Source organism: Mesoplodon mirus, assembly GCF_964341445.2.
Source record: "Mesoplodon mirus genome assembly, chromosome: 2".
NCBI lineage: Eukaryota > Metazoa > Chordata > Mammalia > Artiodactyla > Ziphiidae > Mesoplodon > Mesoplodon mirus.
In genome coordinates this window covers 101,929,791-101,950,928 of record NC_138977.1, presented here as the reverse complement: position 1 = coordinate 101,950,928, position 21,138 = coordinate 101,929,791, and the positions used below count along the sequence as shown (strand labels likewise).

At 34.1% G+C, this 21,138-nt stretch overlaps 1 protein-coding gene across 2 annotated transcripts in view; it reads left to right on the top strand.

The window, feature by feature from the left end:
- The window catches only part of EPHA5 (EPH receptor A5), a 315,334-nt gene that overhangs the window by 233,402 nt on the left and 60,794 nt on the right, over positions 1–21,138 (top strand). For both annotated transcript variants that reach the window (XM_082634798.1, XM_082634797.1), the window contains one exon: positions 137–242. In XM_082634798.1, coding sequence (XP_082490924.1) covers positions 137–242 — 106 coding nt within the window. The remainder of the gene's footprint in view (positions 1–136; positions 243–21,138) is intronic.

The window sequence follows — 21,138 nt, the reverse complement described above, 5'->3', positions numbered from 1 at the left end:
AGATATAAGGGGAAATCTCAGCCAAGTGTGGGTGAATTGCTTAAACCTTGCATTGATTACTGACTATTAAGCAGCTCTCATTTGAATGCATATGATCCCTGTAACCACAGGCTACATTTTCTCTGTCTCCTATCAGCAGTTGCAGCATCCAGCGATCAAAGCCAGATTCCTATAATTGCTGTGTCTGTGACAGTGGGAGTCATTTTGTTGGCGGTGGTTATTGGCTTCCTCCTCAGTGGAAGGTAAGACAGGAAGCTGTGCTTCTGAACTGTTGCAACTGATCTCTTCCTTACCTTGATCTGACCATTTGGCTATTAAGCACATCCTGAAACAAATGAGGCAAGCAATATATCAGTAGATAACCTGTATGTAGGATGTATTTCTCAAGCCTTACCTTGTCCATGTTAGTGCTAACTTTTAAGTGCACAATTCCTCTTTTCCAGGTATACTCTACACAAGAATAGTATTAACTTGTTATTATTTATTATGTCGTTAATATAACCATATCTTTTTCTGATATAGTTTATTTTATTTTTCCTCTCAAAAGTATTGAAGTATCCTCTCAAAAACTTCAGTTTTAGTGTTTGGGAAGGCCTGTGTCTGTGCCTGATATTTTAGAAGAATAAAACTAATAATTCTAGTTAGCCAGAGTTCTACCTAACAGGGTGATGAATACAAAGCAGACACACCCACAAACAATCATTTTGAGAAATAACCACCCCTTTTTTATGATTGCATTTATTTTCAGCTTCTGAATGATTTCAACCTGAATACCTCAATCATAGTGTATGCTGATTTAAAGTGAATTTTATTGAATGTTATATCAATAGATACATTAATATGTGTATTACCTATCTACATTTTTCATTTTGAACAAAAAGAAAAGAGGTAGAGCCCCAGCAAGTGCTTATGTAGAAGGTATCTCCTGACATTGAGCTGAGCATAATAAACCTTCCTAAAAAAATAAACAAATAAAAGCATGAGTGTGCTCTACTCCTACAACAAATGTATTTTCATTTTTCATCCAGGCCACTATTAGAAGGGATATTCCGTAATGACAGCTGTCCATTTGAAAGTGTTTTGGTGTTAGACTATTATAGAAAATCTCATGAAAATCTTCATGAAGATACTTAAACCTGCACAAATACACAAAAATATACGATAAGGTAAAAAAAAAAGTCATGAAATCAATATTCATATTGATTTTGTACTGTTTTACTCATTTACTTTTGACTCTTCAGCACCTATTCAACTCATAAATATATAGAATTAGACATTTTCAATATGCTGCATATTGTATTCTGAAAAGATTTATGACTACATCCTTAAATTACAGTAGTGACATTTTATTTTAATAAAACACTGTTACTTCCTTTGAACATCCTTTCTCTTTTCTGAAAATTCCCTTTCTTCTAGTTCTTGTTCATTTGAGTGTTGAAAGTTTTCCTAAGAAATCATTGCTTACTTTTAATGTTAGAATAACAGTGATACATTTTTAGAATTTCTAAATTCTAAATTCTTCCCACAAATTGGGAAGCAGTTTGTGTTCTGTTGAGGACAGCCAGCCCTCCCCAGTCAGAGGCTGGTTAGCTCGTGCCCCACTGATCTCTTCCCTCTGAAGTCACTTTGGGAGAATGCTCTACCATTGTCCCTGCTTTCTGGAAGATAAGCTAATTGCACCAGTATTGTCATAAAAACTTTGCTCAGGTTTCGATCAAGTAAGATAATTGAATTGAGTGAATTGTAACTACTAAGAAAACTACCACGAGATAATGTATCTTTTCTACCCCAAAAGGGTGGATAACTATGCTACATTTGCAAAGCTGGTTTGTAATATCATTTATTTACTTCTGAGAAATGGTTGGCCTCTTCCTTTCCAATAAATCCAGAAGCGTTAGTTATATTTAGGGACATGGGGATCATAAGAGGATATTATTTGTTGGTTCCACTGAATAAAAATGGAGGAAAGAGCAGACGTCTAAAGGCCAATAAATTTGTGTGTTTGAAGGTTTATTAAAGAACAAATAAAGTATAGGAAGTATTTCATTGTAGACTTAGCACACTTTATCTGTTTAACCTAAGTATTGCTAATGTGAATTTACTGATGACATTCAGCTAAGGATTCTCGCTTACCTATATATGAATCAGCCCCTGCCCCCCCCCCAATTTTTTCCCTAATGCATACAAAATTGACTTAAAAGCAATTCACTTTGTTATATCTGCAGCATTATACAAAGTGAGAGAAGGTTCAACCTACCTACCATTTGGTAGCTGAAGAAGAGTATAGCTTTAGCACACACACACACACACACACACACACACACACACACGAATTCCATATCTACCTGAAACTACCATAGAAGAATAACTAAGTTTTAGTATATAGAAATGTTTAGTGTATTTCTCAGTTACATAAAAATGGCATCTATACCCAAGAGGCAAAGCTTATCAGCATAACTAAACCCAAAACATGGTAAGATAATTTTGGATCTACTGTCTTATAGAAGTATATTACTTTTTAAAAATAGCAATACCTTACAAATTGTGCATTGTTTATTCACTTTAATTTTTTTTCTTAATTACACAGACTGTGATGCTGAGACTAGGGATTTGCAATTTAATGGAAAATACACTTTACTAAAAATCAATTTGTGATTTATATATTTTTTACCAGCAAATTCTTTGCACCAAACTTTTACTTCATCTTGTTGAATGCACATTCTTGAATTTCAAGGGCATTTGTCTTATGATAGAAATATATTTGGCCAAACAAAGAAAAGTTTGGACCAAATAGAAAAGAGCTGGCAAAGTGGTAGATTTTAATCCAATCCATAATCACATTAAATGTGAACAATCTAAACATACCAATTAAAAAGAAACTGCCAGTTTAGATAAAAAGGCAAAACCCAACTAGATGCTGCCTACAGACAAAGATGACGGTGAAGTTGTAAAAGGGGTGTGCATATTTGGGGTTTTGCGGGTTATTGATTTGGGTGGTAGTTGTACAAATTATTTCCTTTGTAATTGCTTGTTAAACTCCATTTTATATACTTGCTATGTATATTCCCAATAAATAAATAAAGTTAACTGGCAATCAAAAAAAAAAAAAAGAAATATATTTGGCCATTTTATTTTATTTTTCATGAACAGGTTATTTTATGTTTGTATTATATAAACATACTTATTCAAAAGCTAAATGATATGATTCTAGAAAGGCTTTTCCTATCTCATGCAAGGCAATGAACTTCGCAAATTTTGTTGGGACTAAAAAAATTGAACCTACCTCTTAGTACATATAGTATACTGATTAAATAAGTAAAGTTTTGTCAAATAAAAGAAAAACTAAATGAAGAGATGTGGACAAAGCCTAACACAAATTTGGGAATTATCTTTAAGCAATAGCAAATTATTGAAAAAAAGGCTTTTCTATGAATGTTCTAAGGACACTGAATTATACATATTTCTCCCTCTTCACTGTGCTAAAATATGATTGATAAACACACAAAAACATACTAACACTTAGACTCCACTCTCACCTTAAACTCACTCTCATATATCACCTTTTAACCTCTTGAATATATTATAAACCAGATATTTGCTCTTACGTAAAATGTCTTTTAATTACAAATAATTTAACTCAGTGGTGATATAGACTTAATTCTGATATATTGCAAATACATTACTATCCTCTGTATGCAATATTCATTAACAATTTATATCATCATTTGGGCTCAGAAGCAGCTATGTAAAGTACATATTCCCTGGCAATTTGAATTTTTATTCAGACCAAAGGAAAAAAAATCAGGAATATAACACATTGAATACTATGAGAATAATCTATTTCAAAGAAAGTAATAATCTGTTTTATTCTAAAATACATTGAAAATGAAAAATAAATTAAATATAGAGACTTTCTAATCTTTTTAGGCTAAAATTGATTATGCAGAAACCTCTTGGAATCTTCTTACCTAGATACAGTTAAAATAATTATAGACAAGTATCGATCCTGAAGGGAGAAAGTTCTATTTAAAGAATGACAAAGAATTGTAACATCTTAGGATTCTATCAGTTTTAGAAATCATGTGACCATCTTGTTTAAAGGTGCTAAATATTCCATAGAGCATTTTCTGCAGGTTTCAGATTATCCTTTTTACTTTCTTTTCTATTACTTGTAAATGGAGTTTTCATGGGACTACAAAATAATTGACTTGTTCTCAGCAAACTATGAGATAATTACCCTGGGCTGAATGTAAATTAAACCTCCTAATATGCACAGCGTGTTGTAATTGTTTTTTGTTTTTTTGTAATTGTTTTTTTAATCTTTCTCTTTTATCAGTAATGACACTGCACATTGATAACTTTCTTATTATACCCTAATTTTGTGAGGTTGTCTCTTATACATACAATTTTATAGATATAAATTGTTTAATCAGTCTTTCAACCAATGATGTCATCTCCACACTCTTCTAGTTACATGTTTGAGAAAGTCTTCTACTTTGACCTTCTCTTTTTCTTTCCTTTGAAGACAGTCATTGATACTATTAGATTGACTTTTTTTCTGTGTCCCTATTTTAAACTTGGGACCTCATTCTGAAAATTGACTACTGGACACTTTCTTAGTCTGATATAAAGCTTAAATTAACAGGATTTAGCTGTATAGGAAATACAAAGGAAAACATCTTTCAGTGTACAGAAACTATTTCTTTGAAACTTGTACAATATAGACACCCTGGGATAAAATAATATATTTTAATACTTTGTCTCTTTTATTATTTATGAATTTAATTAAATCTTAAGACAATTTCAGAGCTTTGCTTTTTTATTTCAATTAATTCCACATGTACACTGAGAGGTTAAAGATACACACATGTTACACACATGCATGCCCACACTTATGTGTACTTGTCTTTCATATAAATACAAAAAAGGTAAAGCTGTTTGCCAATTTTAAAATTGGAAAACAAAACCAAAAAAAGTTATAGCTCTTAAAGGGGAAGAAGGAATCCTTCAAGATGCTTAGTCTTGGATATGATTCTAAGACTATTAATATGTGGCTTTATTTCTGTGATGTTCCTGATATGATAAATTTAGTCTAAGGATTGGCTTAATGTCTATAAAAAGGATTAACTATTTTCCAGGCAAAAAATCTTCCCTTGCTTGTTCTGGTCATGTTCAAATACTGTGGTTAGACATGCTAAATCCTGTTTCCCTTTGTCTTTCATTAAACAATTGAAACTCAATCGATTTGAAATGCCAAATCATTTCCTGAGGAAAAAATTCTTCAGAAATCAGTTAATACTGTACTTGCAGGTTAGGTACAAATTTAAGTTACTCAGACCATGTCAGAAATTTAGGGGAAAAAATCGATTTATGAAAACACTGCTTTCAGGGTTTTTTTGTTACTTAAAAATAATATTAAAATTTAGGCTTTTGTAAATTTTTTCAAGTCTCTTAAATTCTAACATGTTGTAAATGACACACTCTTCCTAATTAACCATTACAAACATATAGTGAGCATTTATTGCACATAAAACACCAAGAAAAGTCCCAGGCATTTAAAATAAAAAGGCAATGTCCTTTTTTCAAAGTGTTTCCAAGTTAAATTAGTAGTCCGATAAATGGATAGAATTTCATAAACAGAATTACAACAGCTGGGGTTAAGTAAAAGAGTTTAAGTTGGAATCATTTCCTTCATGATAACTTTTTTTCCTTTGGACCAAAAAGATGGTATGATTCATTAATTCAAGAAATATTTGAATTAAATGCCAATTAATATTCTTATTAAATGCCTGCCACAGTTCTTATGTTAGGGAAAATAATAGCTTGATAGTAAAATATGCTGGACTTAGAAACTTTTCTTCAAGCTCATTTGGAGCCAAGTAAAATAATTGTACAGGCATCTTGAATGCAATTATTTAATTCAGACAAATGCCAGAGCTCTGCCCACATTTGATATCAAAGAATAATAGCTTCCAAAGTGAATGATTTTTAAAGACTATGTAGCATTCTAAAACCATCAGAGAAGCATCTTTGCCTAACAGAAGTAACACAATAATAATATTGATAATAATAAGTTTAATATTGTCTAGCATGAATTACATACTACCTACTACTAGGCACTGTTCCAAGGACTTTACATGTAATATTTTACAATGCTATATCTCATTATCAGCTCTATATCCAATTTATAATTCATAAAAGTTATCTTCTTGATGTTTCCTGAATCTTGTAAAAATAGTCCAGCTGTAAGGCTTTTGCATTGGTTCTTCGTCCTGTCTAAAACTCTTTTGACCCAGAGAACAACATGGCTTCCTCCTTCTTTCTTTGCTCAATCTAATTCTCTCAATTGAGCTGACTAAAATGATGACCCATGATTCCTTCCTCTGCTCATCAGATATCCCTTACCCTGGCTTGTCTCTTATAACACTCATTGCCATTATAATATGTATATCTTATATATATTATAATATATTGGGTGGGCCAAAAGGTTCATTCGTTGTTTTTTTTTTTTTTTTCCATAAGATGGCTCTAGTAACACTTAGCTCTCTTTAAGTTCATTCAAAATAATTTTGTTAGATTGTATGTTACAGCTGTCAGTTCAGCATACATTTAAAAAAAAGACATCAAAATTGGTGAATTTTTGTGTAGCCATTTTAATATTGAAGATGGAAGAAAAAAGCAACACTTTTGGCATATTATGCTTTATTACTTCAAGAAAGGTAAAAACGCAACTGAAATGCACAAAACGATTTGTGCAGTGTATGGAGAAGGTGCTGTGACTGATCAAACGTGTCAAAAGTGGTTTGCAAAATTTTGTTCTGGAGATTTCTCTCTGGACGATGCTCCATGGTCGGGTAGACAAGTTAAAGTTAATAGTGATCACATCTAAACAGTCATTGGGAACAATCAATGTTATACCATGAGGGAGATAGCCAACATACTCAAACTATCCAAATCAAGCATTGAAAATCATTTGCACCATCTTGGTTATGTGAATTGCTTTGATGTTTGTGTTCCACATAAGTTAAGTGAAAAAAACCTTCTTCACCATATTTCCACATGCAATTCTCTACTGAAATGTAATGAAAACATTCCGTTTTTAAAACAAATAGTGACAGGTGATGAAAAGTGGATACTGTACAGCAGTGTGGAATGAAGGGACGAGATCATGGGGCAAGCAAAATGAACCACCACCAACCACACCAGAGACTAAGGCTGGTCTTCATCCAAAGAAGGTGATGTTGTGTATATGGTGACATTGGAAGGGAGTCCTCTATTATGAGCTCCTTCCAAAAAACCAAATGATTAATTCCAACAAGTACTGCTCCCAATTAGATCAACTGAAAGTGGAACTCGACGAAAAGCGTCCAGAATTAGTCAACAGAAGATGCATAATCTTCCATCAGGATAAGGCAAGACCACATATTTCCTTGATGACCAGGCAAAAAATGTTACAACTTGGCTGGGAAGTTCTGATTCATCTGCCATATTCACCAGACATTGCACCTTCCGATTTCCACTTATTTCAGTCTTTACAAAATTCTCTTAATGGAAAAAATTTCAATTCCCCAGAAGACTGTAAAAGGCACCTGGAACAGTTCTTTGCTCAAAAAGATAAAAAGTTTTGGGAAGATGGAATTATGAAGTTGCCTGAAAAATGGCAGAAGGTAGTGGAACAAAAGGCTGAATACAGTGTTCAATAAAGTTCTTGGAGAAAGTGATAAACGTGTCTTTTATTTTTGCTTAAAAAACCAAAGGCACGGGGCTTCCCTGGTGGCGCAGTGGTTGAGAGTCCACCTGCCGATGCAGGGGACACGGGTTCGTGCCCCGGTCTGGGAGGATACCACATGCCACGGAGCAGCTAAGCCCGTGAGCCATGGCTGCTGAGCCTGTGCGTCCGGAGCCTGTGCTCCACAATGGGAGAGGCCACAACAGTGAGAGGCCCGCGTACTGCAAAAAAAGAAAAAAAAAAAAAAAAAAAAAAAAAAACAAAGGCACTTTTTGGTCCACCCAATATATATATTTCTTCTGTTGATTTTTTTGTCTGTCTCCTATACTAGAATATAAGCTCTAAAATGACAGGGATTTTTATCTGTGGGTTCCTGCCCCTTAGAACACTGTCTAGAACATAAATTATATTTTATAGTCAGTTAGTGAGGGCCTGGGTCTTGAGCACAGCTCTAACTTTAAGGCATTTGCTCTTCACTATATAACTTCCCCATGACCTATATCATTCAACTATATGATTTTGGTGAAATTCTGATCTCTTATATATAAAGCCACTGAATATTTACTACTAAAGATAATACTATTAACATTTAAGAACCTTCCAAACTGCTATGAATAAAATAACTCTTAGAAATTAAAGTCAGCGATATTTTAACACTAAAGTAAATTAAGGAATACATTGGTTTATAGTGAATTTTCCCTCTATTCTACACTTGGCAATTATACCTGGTAAACTATATCTATTCTAGAATCACACATATCAAATGTCACCAACCACATGACCATTCCTGATTTTGTGAAAGCTAGTTAATATCACTTTTGTTTTCCCTCAAAACGTTTTTCCCAATTGAAATGATTTTAGTTCATCATTTTATATGTCTCCCCTTGATAGATATGTAATCATGTTGAACACAGATTCTAGTGTAGTTTCTCAATAAATGTCCAATGACTGGATGACTGGAAGAGTGAAGCTGGAGTTGGAGACTATTGAAAACATGCTTCGAACTAGCTTTCCAGCATTATCACTATGTGTTTTTGACCTGGATTCCTTTGGTTGCATATGACAGAAGGCAAATTCAAAGTGGTTTTATCCAAAAGATCATTGTAAATCATATAGATGAAAAGTTCCAGAGATTTTTAAAAAATCCAAAATACAGGTACTTAATAGATCCAAATGATAAAATATTCTCTGCTATGCAATTGGAGACACATGATTCAATAATGCCCTGGCACAAATATGGTATTTAAAGGCACTGATCAAAATGAAGCTGTTTGGGTAGATCCCCGGGGCTCTGATATGTATTGAGAGATAGAGCGAAGGAGGAAGATCCAGCCAAAGGAGACTGAGAAGGAGTGGTCCATAAAGTAGCAGGAGACCAGAAAATTGTTGAAGCAGAAGCAAAAATGGTCACCATCTTGAATCCAGCCCCTACTTTAGAGCTTTTGACCTTCACTCTCACAGATGGCACCTGCTCTGACAGGAACCTAATAGACAGCCCCACAGAGTAAACCAATCAGTAGCACTGAGACCTTAACTAAGAAGAGTATGGGGAAGGTATACTGCCTGGCAGTACAGTTAGAGTTCATGCCTGAACCTGAAGTAGGGTCAGTCTCAGCGCACATGAACTAAGAATGAAGAAAGATCTCACGTGGTTTCTTTTTTCATATCCTCTATTTCATCTCTCAATATTTAAACCTCACCCACATGTCAAAACTCACATCAACTGTTCTATCATAAAAGCATACTCAGTTCCTTTAGCTGAAGTATTCTCCCCTTCCACTTAAGTCTCAGAACAATATACCAGTATTTCTCATGGAATGTAATACTTTCAACCACAAATTATAGTAAATATGTTTTCTTTTCTGCCCTCCAGTAAGTATATAGACGATAAAGACTTCTGTGGCTCTCCCACATAACCTAATTGAATGAATACCTCATAAATTATTGAATTAAAGATAAATTGAGCATCAATCTCTATTTGAAATGCTTTGTCTCATTTTTCCCATTAATATTGATAGTTTGGAAAATGAAAAATGTTAGTAACTCTGACATAAGCACAATAAAATACCTAACCCATAAATGTGCTTTCTTCCTGAAAAATTGAACTTTTTGTGCCATCAGCAAAATAAATGTAATGATACCAAAGAAGTATTGTATAGGAGATAAGAAATCTTCACTAGCTTATATTATTTATTTGACATCTGGGCATCTTAATGCCAGTGTGGTGATGCACGTGGTGATATCAATCTGTATTCACTTTTATAAATGATAATGTACATCAACGTAACTGTATTTCCCTCTCAATCTTTGCAAGTTATGGTCAGCATGGATAGTTGATATATTTGGCACCTTTAACAACTAGGATTATGTACTTTCAGACTTGATAAGTTTTGATAAGGATAAGTATTACATAAAATATTTTAATCAAATACTATTTTATTTTAAAATAATGATAGACAAATATTTGTAATCACACATGCAATCGCTGATTTTAGAAAAGAGCTCATTATAAACAAATCTCAGTGGTTTATGAATTAGCAATAGATGTGACTTAAAACTGTAATAAATCCAGGCATGTGTATTGACTTAATATCTAAGAGTTGTTATCCCTTCTATTTTCTCATGATTACGTGCTTTTTTCTTCAGAATCTGAATCAAAGATAATTAGAGAGAAGATGATAATTTATTAATAACATACAAATGGGGATGAGGGCAGAGTAGTGCCAGAAAGACTAGGGGCATAGCAACAACTAATTGCCCACTGTGGGAAATAAATCGTCCTAGGAAACTGAACCCAAGAGGGTTACTGGCTCAATTGCTCAACATTATTGAACATCCCACCTGTGATTTCTCACAGATCAAACATGTAAACATCACTGAAACTCTCAGGAAGTTATACTGAGGCTAACATTTGGAAGGAAAAACTCTATTTATGGTACTGGAAGCAAGTTAATGTCATTGTTTTGCAAAGAAGAAAATTATTTTAGCAAAGAATCTGGAGACTTTCAGATTTTAAGTACTGTGAAACACAGGACAGGTCAAAAGCCTAACCACAAGAGCTGAATACATTTTTTTTATTTGAAGCTCCATTTGCCTGAAGCTCCATTTCTTTTAGAATGTGATCCCCACCTGAAAGAGACAGCGTGCTGGCATGCCAGTAGACGCTGCACTCTGGTGGAAAACACTGCTAGTTTCTGGGAACCTTACCATGTCTCTCAGAGCCCACAATAGCACAGGCTTTCATAGGAGGCTGATAGCCAGCTCTACAGAAAAAATCAATAGCACTGCCCTATGCCAAAAGGTGGACCATCTATTCGACAAAAAATCAGTCAATTTCCTGAGGCATGTCTAGGAATGTAGTTATTGCTGAGAAATGAAGCAAATGAACAATAAAATGTTCCAAATGATTTTAAACACCAGGTAAAAGCCACATTTTTCAAGACCTGTGCTGTTTTTTTAAACTTGCATGAACCTGTACAGAAATAAATGTCTCTAATGGATTAGCAACTCGGACTCAAACAGCTGAACTCTTTATTATACCATGTAGAAGTATTGACTTGAGATCTGTCTGATGGCTGTGATAGCTATAGTGCTACAAAACATACTATATCCCAATTATCTTGCTTATCAAATCCTTTTACTATCTCCCACCCATTGCTTCTTTCTTCTTTCTTATTTCTTACTCCCCTGACTTTCTAATCTCATAGAAAAGTGACATACTTTTCTCTATCAGATCTTTGGCACACATTTGCTGTCAATAGTCTACAGGCATTGTCCACTCTCTTGAGCCATCAGTATTGCGGGTAATGATGTGAGTGAGTTTTAATTATTATTTTATGTTTAATTATATGTTTTTAATTGTTATTTATAAAGACTTATCATCCTGTTCTTGTGTTCTGGCACTGGTTTGCTTATCTCCGTGAAGGTCATGAGTTCTCTTGATTCAGGGTCAATTGAAAGGCAAGACAAATGCTTGGGGGCTTATCGTAGGTGCTTTTGTTTTTGTTTTTGCTTCCTCTCCACACTACCACTTTCATCCTGAGCAGCAAAATATCATCAAGTTGGCAAGTTGAGATCTCTGTGTGGTGATTAGTGGAGGAAAGCTTCTTTGTTTCTTAGGTTTTCTTAGGCCCTTCTTAGACCAACTGCATAACTCCTCTTCAGGGTCTCTCCAAACTGAATATTCCATAGGATTCAAATATTCTCATGTATCTCACAAACACTGCCTCTCCACCTCCAAGAGCCCTCCATGCTTCTGATATTGAGAAATCCTAGTGCTGCTTTCACATTCCTATGCCTATTTCATTTGATTTCCCTGAAGCAAATTTAATAGACATTAGTTTGAACTGATTCTATTCATTGATGATGTACACATTTCCCAACATTTAAAAAAAAAAACTCTATGTGGAATTCAATTTGTGTCATGTAACTTTGATCGTTTAATACTTTAACTTGTTAATACCTTGATTACTTAATGCTTTCCCTGTTTAATACAAAGATATGTCTTTTTCAAAATATGGGGACATAGTACATATAGGAATGTAAAAGATAATCATAACATACAATCACAGAGCAGAGTTGAACAAACATCTTTAAAATGTAAGAATATAGGATTAAGTGAAATATTTTCTATGTTAATATTAATTTTTCCTAGATATACTGGAATTTACCACCAGTCCTCATTGATGAAGTTGTTTGTGAGATCTCCATATCTGCCAGCAACACAGTACTACATTTTAAGGATACTAAGTTCAGAATAAGTATTTAATCAGTAGATACTAAATTTGTAGAATTATTCTGATTTTCTTTATTTGCTACAAGTAAAATTATCAGGAAAATGTCATTCTATAGGTCCAATCCTCCTCAGAAAACTTTAAGATGAAATTTAGCTACCCAAATGACTAACTTCTATCTCATCATGCCAAAGATGATGTAAAATCTGTTATCATCAAATCACCATGAATTCAATATTTCCATGATAAGTGATACTGAGCATTGTTTATATACACAGTTTCATGAGACAAATATATGATGAATCAGAATTCTAAATTAGCATGACTTTGTATGTTTTCTAATACATAAGGACCTCTTGATTTATTTTGTTGTTGATATCTGACTTTCTCTGACCTCCTGTTATTCTAGCTGTTTCAAATGTACTTATGATGCTCTTCTAGATTCACCTCTTCTCTACTCATTTGGAATGTAAAGGGCCAGGACAAACTGGGCCTTTCCTGGAGTCCTAAAGATTTGTAATTAATCATTCCAAACCCGTGCTAGTGTGCACTGTCACTCACCAGCCCCAAAAGGGAAATAACTATTTTGAATTCCAAGTTGATGTCTATTTTACCACCCAGTATCTTTCTACCTAAGCCCTGAGGCTTCTAAATCTTCATGAAGGAAATGGAAATAGGAAGTCCTTCTGTACATCTCAAAATACCTGGTTGGAGCTGGTGCAGTTTGGCCTATTGGTTCTTATCAGTTCCCCAAAGCCAGGGTGACTGGATCCTGCTATTGCATCTCCAACCCTTTGAAACCCCCCTCACTCTGAGAGGAATCTTAAATAACCTAGCTTGGAAGTCTACTGGGGGTCATCTCCGTACAATATGTCCTAAAGTGAAACTCACTAACAATCCTGCTTCTATCTTTCCACACACTGCATTTTGTCTCTTTAGACCTCAAATATTCAACTTGCTGAACTATTTCAGCTATATCCTAAAATATCTCCAGAGGTTAGATTAATGGCCATTTTCTTAGATGAACATCCTGATTTTTTTACTTTATCAAGACCTCTTGCTGTCTGCCTTTCCTATACATTTCGGTTGATTTTTTACATTGCATATTACATAGTTGGCACGGTTACAGTTATTGTCCTAATTTCTTACTAGCTGCTATTTCATTTATGTATACATATTTAAATTTTATGATAAAAATTATATAGAACTTTCAAGACAAAATGTAGAAAGAAAATTAGTCATAAATATCTACCAGAGGTAATCAATATTAATAGTTTGCCATATATGTTTAAAATATTATATATATATATATATATATATATATATATATTTGAGTTCAAAACTTATAGTTTTGTTTTCTGTTTTTCTCTGATTAACATTATAATATAAAATTTTCCTCCATAATTGGAAATATTTTAAAAGCAAAAATTTATTGCTTCTTCGATATTCTAATATCTAACCTTTCCCATATGCTTTTCCTTTAGTTTTGTTCATTTGTTTTCTTTTATTGTGTTGGTTTAGGGGAAGGGGGTTGCCATTTTTTATCTCTAATGTTCTTAGAACACATTTGTATAATTCAAAGTAAGGGTCAATGAATATGAATATTTTAAAGGCTGTTGATACATATTGACAAATGGCCCTCCTAAATCATAGTACCAATTATTATTCCACCCAACAGTGAATGAAATTGCCTGGTGGTTCACAAACTAGTCAATCTCTGCTAATTTAATAGGAAAAAAATAGTTCTGCGTTTTTAATTGAATTTCTTTATATTTTTGAGATTTAATAGGATCATTAATATATTTGCAATGAGTATATAGTCATTAGCTATTTTATTACGTATTTTGTAAATTAGGTGTACATGCTCTTTACCCATTTATGCTAGTGGGATCTTAGCTTTTCATATAGTGAAAATATATCATTAGAAGTAGCAAGATTTTTTTGCTTTTCAATAATATTTATTTTGCATGGGATACAAAAAATGTTAATTTTATGGGGTTGGGGCTCTAAATTGATATTTTCTATGGACTTATATAAGTACCATCACTGTTTATCACCCTCTCTTGATACTGTTATAGGTCTCTACATGTAGCATATACTAAATAAGTGTCTGTGTAGGAATTCTTTTCTCTATACTGCCTCTGGGATATCAAAGCTATTCTTCTAGCTAATACCAGGATCATATTAGTTTAAGTATTATAATTTAACCATATTTTTCAACGTTTGTTCAGGCAAATTCATATTGGGAAATTACATATGGTCACAATTATAAATATTTGACATAAGTACTTTTGCATGTATATATACACACACATATATACCTGTATACACCATTGCATGCATATAAAGCAATTTTAATCATAATTAACCACTGTTATGTTATATATTGAATATGTGCATAATGTATTAAAATAGTTAACATTTATCACCCTTGTATTTAATTTTAAACACAACTACCATAATATATGATTTTGGTAATCCTGACCAATACTAATAGAAAACAAAATATATTTACATGGAATTTGAATAGTTCGATATGAAAATGAACCTTTAGCTTTCTTTTAAATCATTCTCATAATTAATCCAATTCTCATAATTTGAGTATCACAAAGTACACACATTCCTTGTGTTTTAATAATTTCAGTGTACTTTCCCAGTTATTTTAATTTTTTTGTGAGTTATGTAATTAAATTAAAACATTAGTCCTGGTTTCTCTACCTTATAAGTTTAATGCTGATAGATGTGATTCAACTTTGGAAAAATATTTAACAGCCACAATGGAGGGAGCTAAATAAATTGGAACTTAAATATTTGGCTTATTTCTTTGAATAATCTCTTCCCTTTTTTTGACCCACTCATTTTTAAATTAATATTACACTTTCATTAAGACAAAGGAATGTTTGAAACAAATGTTACTATCAGAACTGTGCATAAATATTCTATTTTTTTTAAGCTGGCAAAATTAACATCACATTTTTTACAACTTTATTTTATCCTGCTTTTTCCTTTCTACTTCTCTCAAAATAAATTAAAACCTAAAATAGATAAGAATACATAAGCACAATCAAGTTAGTCATGACAGTCGTATGCTTCTCTCGAAGAAGCATTGTAGGTAGACTGATTCAGCTGTGAAATGACTGGGAAGGAGAAGTTCAGAGGAAGGAGCTTGTAGTCACTTTCGGCTTCTAGAAATGGAGGAAATTGATGTTTGCTCGGTGGAGGTGTCATACTGCAAGAGAAACACATAATTCAGTATTTTGTATATTAACACTATTATTGTGTCAGAACAGAACAAAGATAGTGGTTGATTGCAAAAAATGAATCTATTTAATTTCCCTTTATTGAACTAGTAAAGATGATCTCTTCTGTGGAAATAAACAAAAAGACATCCAAATTAAAACAAGCAAAGGCTATTTATTAAGAGCTTGCTATAGCAAGGGAATCAGCCACCATCACCGGAATTTGGCAGAGACCCAAAGGCAGGCAGAGGAGTGTAAAAGCTTTATAATGAAAAAAAGCAAGGCTTCAGGTATGCCCTGATTGGAGGTTATTGGCCTGGGGTAGTTGGAGGTGAGCTAACCAGAAGTGGGGCATCCTATGTGATTGATTAGGCTTCCTCTAGTTTGTCCTAAGTTGGAAGTACAAAAATTAAGGAAACTGGCATTTATTGATAAAGTTCTGACCATTTGAGACAATTATTACAGAGGTTGTAGTTTGGCTTCCTGGACTGGTTGCTGCAGATTTGGAGTCAGAGTTCTATTTTTCTACTTGGTCTGATCATTGTCCATTTGTATATTCATTCTCTCACTTCATACATTTCAGTAAATAGTAGTGCAAGGCTTTTTTTAAATAGATCTTTATTGGAGTATAATTGCTTCACAATACTGTGTTCACAGCAAAGCAAATCAGCCATATGCATACACATGTCCCCATATCCCTTCCCTCTTGAGCCTCCTCCCATCCTCTCTAACCCACCACTCCAGATCACCGCAAAGCACCGAGCTAATCTCCCTGTACTATGCTGCTGCTTCCCACCAGCCAATTATTTTACATTTGGTAGTGTATATATGTAGATGCTACTCTCACTTCGGCCCACCGCATGTCCTCAAGTCCATTTCCTATGTCTACCGCTTTATTCCTGCCCTGCAACTAGGATCATCAGTACCATTTTTTTTTTTTTTTAGATTCCATATATATGCATTAACATGTGATATTTGTTTTTCTCTTTCTGACTTACTTCACTCCGTATGACAAAATCTAGGTCCATCCACCTCACTACAAATAACTCAATGGCTAATATTCCATTGTATATATGTGCCACATATTCTTTATCCATTCATCTGTTGATGGACATTTAAGTGGGTTCCATGTCCTGACTATTGTAAATAGTGCTGCAATGAACATTATGGTACATGTCTCTTTTTGAATTATGGTTTTCTCAGGGTATATGCCCAGTAGTGGGATGGCTAGATCATATGGTAGTTCTATTTTTAGTTTTTTAAGGAACCTCCATTCTGTTTTCCGGAGTCGTTGTATCAGTTTACATTCCCACCAACAGGGCAGGAGTTTTCCCTTTTCACCACACCCTCTCCAGCATTTATTGTTTGTAGATTTTTTGATAATGGCTATTCTGACCAGCATGAGCTGATACCTCATTTTAGTTTTTATCTGCATTTTTCTAATAATTAGTGATGTTGAGTATCTTTTCATGTGCCTCTTGGCCATCTGTATGTGTCCTTGGTGAAATGTCTATTTAGGTCTTCCACCCATTTTTTAACTGGATTGTTTGGTTTTTTTTTTTTTGATATTGAGCTCCATGAGCTGTTTGTATATTTTGGAGATTAATCCTTTGTCTGTCATTTCATTTGTAAATATTTTCTCCTATTCTGAGGGTTGTCTTTTTGTCTTGTTTATAGTTTCCTTTGCTGTGCAAAAGATTTTAAGTTTCATTAGGTCCCATTTGTTTATTTTTTGTTTTTATTTCAGTTGCTCTAAGAGGTGGGTCAAAAAAAATCTTGCTGTGGTTTATGTCAAAGAGGGTTTTTCCTATGTTTTCCTCTAAGAGTTTTATAGTGTCTGATCTTACATTGAAGTCTTTAATCCATTTGGAGTTTATTTTTGTATATGGTATTAGGGAGCTTTCTAATTTCATTCTTTTACTTGTAGCTGTCCAGTTTTCCCAGCGCCACTTATTGAAGAGGCTCCATTTTATGTTCTTGCCTCCTTTGTCATAAATTAGGTGCCCATATGTGCATGGGTTTACCTCTGGACATTCTATCCTGTATCACTGATCTATATTTCTGTTTTTGTGCCAGTACCATATTGTCAAAGGATTAATCTCCAAAATATATAAACAGCTCAGGCAACTCAATATTAAAAAAAACAAACAACCCAATGAAAAAATGGGCAGAAGATCTAAACAGATATTTTTCTGAAGACATACAGATGGCCAAGAAGCACATAAAAAGTTGCTCAACATCACTAATTATTAGAGAAATGCAAATCAAAACTACAATGAGATATCACCTCACACTAGTTAGAATGGGTATCATCAGAAAAATCTACAAACAACAAATGCTGGAGAGGGTGTGGAGAAAAGGGAACCCTCTTGCCCTGTTGGTGGGAATGTAAATTGATACAGCCACTATGAATAATAGTATGGAGGTTCCTTAAAAAACTAAAAATAGAATTACCATATAACCTAGCAATCCCACTACTGGTCATATATCCAGAGAAAACCATAATTCAAAAAAAGATGTGCCCCCCAATATACTTTGAAGTATTATTCATAATAGCCAAGTCATGGAAGCAACGTACATTCTCATCAACAGATGAATAGGTAAAGAAGATGTGGTACAATATGGGATGGAATATTACTCAGCCATAAAAAGGAACAAAATTGGGTCATTTGTAGCGATGTGGATGGACCTAGAGACTGTCATACAGAGTAAAATAAGTCAGAAAAAGAAAAATAAATATTGTATATTAATGCATATATGTGGAACCTAGAAAAATGGTACAGATGAACCGGTTTGCAGGGCAGAAATAGAGACACAGATGTAGAGAACATACATATGGACACCAAGGGGGTAAAGTGGAAAGGGGGGTAGTCATGGTGGGATGATTGGGATAGACATATATACACTAATATATATGAAATAGGTAACTAATAATAACCTCCTGTATAAAAAATAAATAAAATAAAATTCAAAAAATAAAAAATTAGACTAGGAAACTAACAGATATGTTAGGAAGAATATAGAAATAAATATATAGATGAATCAACAACCAGAATGTACATCAGTACCACAATAGTAAAAAAGAGGAGGAGGGAAAAGAAAAAAAGAAAAGTGGGGAAAGGCCTTGCTGTGCAAGGCAGGACCTAAGCAAGGGTGAGGTTTGGGTGGTGGGCATTGCCAATGCTCAGGACCCACAGGGTTGGACACCAGGGGCCGTGGCAGTTGGGGCTTAGGCTCAAGGAACAGAAGGGGCCCAGGCGTGCCCCCCACCCCAGGTCTCAGAGAGCAGGGGACCTCACCTCGGAACCCTGCAGGCTCCCTGGGCTCGAGTGGGTGGAGCAATCGCCCTCCCCTCCTCTCCCGCTCCTCCTGGAGGGCCCCACCCACCTGACTCTCCTCATCTCCCTGGCCTCAGAGGCACCGATCCTGTCTGGCCTCCACTTCTCCTACCCCCTTAGTCCTCCTACATCCTACTGGTTCACTTTGGGGTTCCTCCTGTCTCCTTTGGCATCAGAGTCCCCCACCAGTGGGAGGCAGGAGCCCTAGTTGTGGGGAGACGCTAACTCTGCATCTTCCCCCACCACCATTTTCTGCAAGGCTTTTTATAAGCTTAATGTTCAATTTTTTTTAAAAAACTAAAGAGGAGAAAAAAATCGTAAGGATTACAAACATGAATATACAGTGAATTCCTTTTACTATGTGATCAGCTAATTAAGTAGTTCAAATCAGCATCACCTTGAATCTTACTGGCTTATGAAAGAAACAATATAATTTTGAAGTTGGAGGATTGAAATTGTTTGAGAAGGATTTTGATTTATCAAATAACTCAAGAAACAATATGTCTTTACAGTGCTAGAGAAGGAAAGTGGGAGATAAGGAAAAAGAAAAAGGAGTGGGGGTGTGGAATGAGATTGAGATGAAGTTGAAAAAAAATTTTTTTTCATTTTTACTGGTTCTTAAGCTTTTTCTTTTACCTGCCTATTTGCCAGTTTTTGAGTTAGATATCAGTTTGAAAATTTGCAATCTGCCTTACCTATATAATACCTACATTGTTCTATTTCCTATTTGCTACTTGAAGAGAAAGTTGACTTTTCAGAAGGTTTAATCTAAAACATCATGTATACTTGACAAGAGTATGTAGACCAAATAATTTTTAAAAGCATTCATGTTTTATTGGCCATATCTAAATTGTACTTATATATATTTGAATTTATATATATAAGTACATGTATATATAAATATCTGTACAAATATATATGTACACATGTGTAAAGTAATATAGTACTGACATTCAGTTACATAAATTTAAATAATATTTTAAAAATTAAATGGTGAAATGTATGAAAAAAGGTAAAACAATTTGATTTTCCCATTCAAAATATCACACTGGGCAGCTTTTAGCAAGAGTCCTTAATGGATCATGTAACTTCTTTTGTTATGGGCTCACTAGATTTTTCTGACCTTGGTGACCTACAGAATTTGCTTTTTTGATAAAATTTGATTCTTTGATATGCTTCTTGCTTTCATAGCATGGGTGGGTAGTTTAATCGTGACACAGTCATGCAATTAGATAATTTCAACATAACACAATTAGTGTTGTATTTTTAACAAATTGGTGCAATAATAGAATGGAAGATATGGGTATCTTTACCTTAAGGGGTACAGAAGTATTATTACAGAAATTGTAAATTTGAGCTGGACCTGGAGAATGAAGAGAAATTTTACAAGAGAGTGTGTGTGATGGGTAAGGAATGTAAACATAAATGCGAATGGAGTGTCCAGGTTCCTGAGACCCTTTAGACCAGTCTACAAGGCCTTCCACAAACTCTGCCTGAGCCCCTCCCCAGCCTCATCTTCCTTCCTGCCTGCCTCATTAATGGCATGAGTTCTCATATATAAATATATATATATATATATATATATATATATATATATATAATACATATATATAATTAAAGATATGTATACCTAGTTCTGGTTTACTCTAGCCCAGGAACAGTTTAAAGAGAAAATCTTTTACATCAAAATGTTCACCACTTCTTGAAGGCCTTCTGTAGAAAAGCCTCGAGAAAACTGAGCTTTGCTTTCACGTAACTTTAAGTCCAGTAGGTCAGAAGGGCAAAATGAGGACACTGAATAAAGAATAGTTTTACTGTTTTGTTATTTTATTTGAGATATTATGACTCCTAGAGCATCCAAGTAGCTAGTAGTAAAATATAGAAGTACAAATATCTGTCATTAATCATAGAACTTGCAACTGAAAGAAACCTGTAAAGTTAAAGTTATGGGTGAAAAATTGTGATTTAAAAAGATAGAGGATAGGATGAAATTAACAGTTATTTAACAAACCAATCTTCATTTGTAGATAATGTAAATTAACACTGTAAACAAATTGCAGGAGAATTATTTAAAGTACTTACCAGAGAACAAGTTGTTT